The sequence below is a fragment of the Micropterus dolomieu genome, linkage group LG03, assembly GCF_021292245.1.
Source record: "Micropterus dolomieu isolate WLL.071019.BEF.003 ecotype Adirondacks linkage group LG03, ASM2129224v1, whole genome shotgun sequence".
In the NCBI taxonomy this organism is placed as follows: domain Eukaryota; kingdom Metazoa; phylum Chordata; class Actinopteri; order Centrarchiformes; family Centrarchidae; genus Micropterus; species Micropterus dolomieu.
The window spans coordinates 20356768-20364139 of NC_060152.1; the positions used below are offsets into that span (position 1 = coordinate 20356768).

Sequence of the window (7372 nt, forward strand, 5' to 3'; positions counted from 1 at the left end):
TGTGTGTGTGTGTGAGAGAGAGAGAGAGGGGGGGAAAGTAGTGTGCACTTTATAGGCGATTGCTTTGTGATATCAGGGAAAGAAGGGTGAGTGGAGGTCAGGATTTTTGAAAATCCCTCTTTGTCTGCATAATGTGACCTGGTCGGCTCTGCTTCTTTGTCAAAATAAATTGGCTTGGCTTTGAAAGAGGCCACGCTGAGTTGGAGTCAATTGCATTATCCTAGACAGCCACCTACTTATGAGGAAGCGGCTGCACCTTTACAAAAAATATCTATTTTCAACAATGAAGTGGAAAATTAGCTCTTTCCAAACTTATACAAAGTAGGAAACTTGTCTTTGTTTCTGTCTCCCTCCTCCAGCCACTCCTGGATGCCCTGGCAGACCTTCCAGAGTGGTACGGGGTCAAAGCCATGCAGGCAAACTGGATTGGAGAGTGCACCGGCTGCTATTTCGATTTCAAACTCAAGGTGAATCTCAGCTCCTTTCCCCATGTGCACTTTTTATTCATTCATTCATCATTCCCTCTTTCAATCCCTCAACGCTTTCCCACCAAATGTTTCCCTGTTGCTCCCCCTGCCCTTCTCTGTTTTTCATCTCCTTCTCCCCAAGAACTGATTGCTTGCTTTATTTTGGATTCTTAGAGGCCCCTGTTTATGTATGTATTTCTATTAAAAATCATGTACCAAAACATAAAACCCCTCACTTTGTTGTTCGCATCCAGCAGGTGCATCCATCTGCAAGTGGCAATTTACCCAAACAGATTTCTATTGAATTTTCTGAGAGCCATATTTACAGTGAAAGTCCTATAAGTACCCTTATTAAACCAAAGAAGCAGAAAAAAATGTTGCTCAAGTCAGTCCCTTAAATTAAAAACTCTTCATACTTCTAGAGGAAAGAGGTTTAAAGGGTGTGAGTGATTTTGTCTTTCTTTCTTCGTATACATGGATCATTGGTTAAAGTTAAAACCAGGGTCATTAAGTTCATTGAATGAATGCTTGTCTTATATTACATCATCATACATCCTCACAGGAACTCTATCCTGAATTATTGCCCCAGGCGACCGAATATATGCATGAGTATGTCTTCCACAACATGACATACTAATTACCCTAGAACCCCCTAGAAGGAGTGTGTCATCAATAAATAATTATAGGATTAAAGACACTGTAGCTTTAATATGTATCAAAGAGCTACATTCAGCACGTGCTGCATACATCTGCATACATCACGATTCTTTGTATTGAACTTGCACCTCTTTGTTAATAATTTATTAAATTTTTTCATTTTTTATTATGACAAAAGCTCTTCACAAGGTACTGGAACCCACATTTGATGTAAACGCTAGAGGAAAAGAGAGGGGATCACCAACGTCATTAAGTTTGCTGCTAAAAGTCGTTAGTAAGCTACCAGTGTGGCTAAAAACAAGAAATATTCAGTAGGGGAAAAAATGGCCTTAGAATTTATGACTGTGTACTTGGAAAATATTTTATGTTGTTTTTCAAACCTCGCTCAGTATCATCTCACTATGGGAAGCTCCCACGAATTAGCTGGCTATGGCTAGCACTTGCTGGATAAGTCATGAGTGTAGGTTCATGTAACCGTGTGCCAGCCCATGGGGAGGGTTTGTGGTGTCGATCCTTCTGGGTTTAGGTGTTGAGGCTTTGGAGCCTGCATCATTGTTTTACTTTTTGTCCACTAACTAATTGATGATTGGATTGTTTCAGCACTAAAATGCAATACAATATCCTAAAATGACTAAACGTACTTGGCAGACATATTTTAAAATAAACCAGTTTGTGCGGCAGCCTGAGGAGCCCGCATGTCCTCCTCATTACTTGATCTCCAGTACTGCTGATGACATGGCTACTGAGAGGTTCTCACATGCTTCTTCTCTTGTCTACCAGGTGAACGGGGAGGACACGGGGGACACCCTGTCAGCCTACAGTTCTTCCCCAGAGACGGTGTTCGGAGCGGCTTACCTGGCCATCCTTCCCTCCCACAGACTGCTGCATGGTAGCAGCTCAGTCCGCTCTGTCCTGGAGAAAGCCTTTCAGCCGGGAAGAGGTGAGTATCTCCATTGTACACTGACCCCATCTGTGTTTGGGCCGTTTGCTGTCTTTGCTGTGGTGGAAAGAAACTTTTACTATCACTCCGCTACATCTGCTTGTTTTGTATGTGTGGTCTTTATTGATGAGGAAAAAAATCAATGTACAGTACATGTTTTTTGACATGTATGTAAAGATTTGTACTATATTTGTCTACATATATTCCATGTCACCAGTATGGATTCATGTTTGGCATGAAGGTGTGGATGTCGTGTCTACAGTGCATGTTGATTGAGATTCCCATGTCTGCTTTTCTCTTGTTTTATCTGTCTTGGTGGTAAATGTGTGTTGATAATGAGCTACCAGGGAAAGCGACACTGCCTCTCTCACACCTCCTTGCCCTGTGTTCTCCAGACTCTTTGACAGAGGTCACCGCTCACAACCTGTTCACCGGCCACGAGGTTCCCCTGGTAATCTCACACAAGGAGGCGTTTGATGGCTATCTGGATACAGTGATTGGTAAGTTATTGGTGGGTGGGTGTGTGTGTTTGGGTGGGGGGATTCAATAAGAAAGTGACTTGTATGCATCTCTGAGCTGATATTATAGACAGGCTGAATATATGAACTAATAGGAAAACTTAGCAACATCCATTTATGAGGTGAATAATCATATGTCCCTTTTTTGTCATTTTCCCTAATTAAATCCGTGCCAAACGTAAGTGAGTAATAATAAAAAAAAATGTGATTTTAGTACATTTGTGCAGAAGGTGCTGCCTGAACCATGCAGCACTGCGGATGCCATTATGATGAAACCAGTGGGTGTTTGTCTCACAGAGAGTTGGAGGTTGGGAACCCAAGGGATTGTTAACTATTAGTCACATCCTAACATTAGCTCAACATCACCACAGGGAGATTTGTCTATATTTACTCTCTCAAGAGATTGGCTATGTGTGTGTCCATTATTTACTGTGTTACATGTTCATGCTGCACCTGGTGTCTGACAGGTATCCCAGACTGCAGTGAGGAGGATCTGTCTGTGGCCAGAGCTCTGAACCTGAAGTGGACCACAGTGCTGAAAAGCGACAAAGATGGGACACAAACTTTGATGAACTCTGATGAGGTCAGCACTGTTGATAAAATGCAAATGTCTCATGACTATTAAACTATAAATCTAGCACGCCTTGTCCTCTTCTTTCTGTAGTTCTCAGGCCTTAGCAGAGTGCAGGCATTTGACTCCATTACACAAAAGGCCAGAGAGCAGAAGGTCGGTGGCCACCTTACCAGCTCCAAGCTCAGGGACTGGTTGATATCAAGACAGCGGTACTGGGGCACACCCATCCCAGTGGTGCACTGTGGCTCTTGTGGTCCAGTTGCTGTCCCTGAGGAGGAGTTACCAGTTATATTGCCAAAGCTGCCATCTCTCACAGGAAAGGGTGCATCGCCGCTGGAGGCAGCTCATAACTGGGTCAGCTGCAAATGTCCCAGGTGAGAACGCTGAGATGTATTATTTAAAGTCTTTGTTTTTATATTTTGTTGGATCATCACACGAAAAATGATCTTCATTGATACTTCATCTATGCTGTACTCCTGGTGTTATCATCAATATATGTAAGTGCTTATGGTTATATTAAACTACCATATTTGTTTTTTCATTGGCACGTTTGTCAGAATTTGATCCATTCGATCTAAAAACATTTGTCTGGAAGATGGAATAATTTTATCCGATTCATGTGTGTGGGGAGCCAACAGGAAGTCAGTTTCACCTTGGTATTTTGATTATTTAAATTTCACCAAACAAGAACCTAAAAGTATTTGAAAAGTCTTGTCAAGTGAGTTTGGGAATCCCTTAAAATAATAGTTGTAGATTAGACCCCATTTGCGCAGTAAGTGAACCACCCGGCTGAAGTACCCTTGGACAAGCCGCTCCGCCGCCACAACCTCCTGTAGCACACTATAGCGTGAGCAGATCATTCAACAGTGTAATGGTGTAAATAGGATGCAGAAAGGGTGGAGGATGTGTTTTTTCGTGTTGGGACAACATAAGCAATTGGGAGAAATGATCTTGCCCATTACGGTGTTTGTAGAGTGAGAATTGAATTATTCGTAAACCCTCTGCAGTGACAGCGTCTTCTCTGTACTTCCTGTATTTCCTCAGGAGACCAGCGCCGACAAAATGAGCCTGCTGTCAGGCAGGCTGAGAGGACTGACGGCTTTACAAGAACAGAGCACTGAGAACGAGCCTGTGAATTGTGTGATTAAATACTTTTATTTTGACGGGGTTATGTAATGAGTGGCATCTGTGGCAAGGGTAGCATGACATGATGATGATGATAATAAAGGTTATATAAGCCAGCTGTGCCTCAAGAGACGCACACAAATACAGTACATGCACGCGCACACACATTTACCTTTTAATTACACACACACACACGCGAGTCATCTCGGTGAATGTGTTTGAAATTGTTTGAGAATGCCTACTCTGCCAGCGTCTCCAGAGGCCCCCGCTGATATGGGAATTCCTCTCTGAATAAGACTAATCACCGTTGTGGCACCATGTTGATTAAAACAATGGCCCACTCAGTCGCAGATGGCACAAGTCATCAGATTGTGTTCACTCACTTCCACAAAACTGCTACAATTCCTCACATCAGCGGTGATTGATGGGTATAATCACTAAGACATCGTTATCTCCTCTTTTCCATCTCCCCTCTGTTGTTAAGTGTCTGTGGAAATTTGTTCCCTTCACTCGTCGACCATGTCCAATTAAAATTTGAGAGGAGCACAGACGAACACAGTGATGGGAGATTGTTTTACTTGTCCTTGAGGAAGTCATTTACTGTGCGCTCGTCTTGTCTCCGAACCTCTGCAACACTGTAAATTGGCCTGCCAACTGAACCCTGCCTCGGCTTAGCCTGGCTAGGAAGGTGTGCGTCCAAGTGTGTGTTGTTCCACACATTCACAGGTAAAGAGAGAGACCACCTAGTCAGTGCACACACACAGTCAGACAGACATCCAGCAGATGGAGGGCTATTTTCCATGGGTAGAGAGCCTTTGTGGAGTGGGCAGCTGCCTCTCTTGTCTCATCTGTTTGAGAGCCTTTTTGCTCTCTCTGGCTCATCCTGCAAACACACACCACATGCATTACACACTCATGCATACAGGTTGCTTCAGATTTAGTTACCTACTTTTGTCGTTATTCTCCTTTCATGGCTTAGAGAAGGTCAGTCTCCAGAGAGAGTGCATCTATGTGTTGTCTAATCTGATCCTCAGTAGTCTGACTGTAGTTGGTACCTAGTGTCTGTCAAGTGACCACAATCTGGCCTCTGATTGGCTGATTTCTACTCCTTTTGTCACTCCATTTGTTTCTATTTCTGGATTCTTTTGTGATGGAACGGACTTCATTATACTGCTGGATTTTCTTCACATGAAATAACACCTGGTTTCCAAATATTAACCTTGCCACACCTTTGCCTTGTTGCTAGGCAACCTTCAGCTCCTACCTCATCATCACAGCCTTATTATAGGCTGGTATGGTAGGTGGTCAAGGGCTTTTTGCCACGTGATGTGTGCGTCTGCGCTAATGAGTGTGAGATTTGACTGTGAGTAGACAGAAAGAGACGGTTAGACTAAACAAAGACATCCCACAAGGTCCGGGAAATGATACCTGCTCTGTTTCACACAGTAAAGCACAGAGCTGTGCTTCTGTTTATCTTTATGGGACACTGATTTTAACTCTATTGAGACTCATTATAAAGTAAAAGGCAGACGCTCTCACTGTTCCATTAAGTTCTCTAAATCAAATCTGAACAAAAAACACTTTTCAAAAGCTTTTTTCCCCCTTGTCTTTGCGAATGTCCTCTCCTCCACTGTGAAAGTGATGTTGGCAGATTCACATCACGTACCCAAGTGCTGTTTGGCTTGGACAGAGAGGGGCACGGGGTGGCATTTCCAACACAAACACATGATCGCGTGTTCAGCCTGCCAGTTCGTTCCCTGTTAGCACAGCCTGTTAGTCAGGGCACAGGAACAGAGCTCTGGTGCCAGTCTGGCTTCAGCTGTGTATCTCTACTGGGACATGACCCCCATAGCCAGATGGAGCCAGCTTTACACTGTCTCACACACACACACACACACACACACACACACACACACACACACACACACACACACACACACACACACACACACACACACACACACACACACACACACACACACACACACACGATGTGCCATTTCACTAACCATACAAACAAGGATCATTCATTTGTTCGCTTTCTAATTTGTCAGACTAATATTGATTTTTTGCTGCCTTTGCCAACTCTGTGTCTCTCTCTCTCCCTCCCTCTCCCCTGTCAGATGTAAGGGCCCAGCCAGAAGGGAGACTGACACCATGGACACATTTGTGGACTCAGCCTGGTATTACTTTAGATACACAGACCCTTGTAACCCAGATAGGTATGATCAGCCTCCTCCTGAGACTTCATTTGCTGTTTTTCAATCATTTCTGCCTCAGTGAGGCCTCCAAGTGCAAGCTCCTTTTTATGTATTTTTCTTCGTGCATCTTTTTTGTTTTCTTTTTGTGACAGATTTTAGCACACACTGCACAGGTCTTACTTACACCGTTTGTTCAAATAAAAATTAAATGAAAAGAACAGAACAGAAGGTTTCACAAGTGTCTCCAGCAGTGGGCGTATAAGCATATCTATCTCTTTTTAGATATTTAGAAAAATACATAAATTTTTCTCTGTGTGACCTCTGCTATCTAAATAGAAACTTGATTTTTCTCTCTTGCCACGCACACACATCGGCACTTCCACTAACACACTTTGTTCATATGTACTGTTGGAAAGTTATAGTCAAACACAAAATCACCTACTCTCTCCCACTTACCTGTTTCAAACATGCAAATCCTGCCTCTCTTTACTTACACACACATTCACTCACACACACACACGCTGGAAGTTGCATTCCCTGCCGATAGAGATTATGGACCCATGGCTGTCACCTGCTGGGATGGTGGCAATACCCTGAGCTTAACAAAAGAGATTAATTTCCCAGTGCCCTGACCTATCTGTAAAGCTGCTTTAAAAGGGAGGGGAACTGCTCTCCCCATCACTTTTCTTAGCAGGACAGATTATGGCACAACAGAAAAAGCAATTACACTATTTGTGCATTTCAGTTAGCCTGCTGAGCCTCATGTGCACAAGGGGAAACGATGAAAATAGGACGCAAGAGATGCTGAAAGTAGCAAGTAAGAGGAAGGAAATAGGAAGAGGGTGTTCTATGTAAGAGTGTGTGTGTGTGTGGGGGGGGGGGGGGAAGGG

The 7372-nt window shown here is 43.5% G+C and overlaps 1 protein-coding gene across 1 annotated transcript in view; it reads left to right on the top strand.

Moving 5' to 3' along the window:
• The window catches only part of lars2 (leucyl-tRNA synthetase 2, mitochondrial), a 37026-nt gene that overhangs the window by 22099 nt on the left and 7555 nt on the right, over nt 1–7372 (top strand). Inside the window, exons 10-13 of the mRNA XM_046045369.1 lie at nt 2460–2564; nt 3050–3165; nt 3247–3530; nt 6405–6503. Of these exons, the coding sequence (XP_045901325.1) occupies nt 2460–2564; nt 3050–3165; nt 3247–3530; nt 6405–6503 (604 nt within the window). The remainder of the gene's footprint in view (nt 1–2459; nt 2565–3049; nt 3166–3246; nt 3531–6404; nt 6504–7372) is intronic.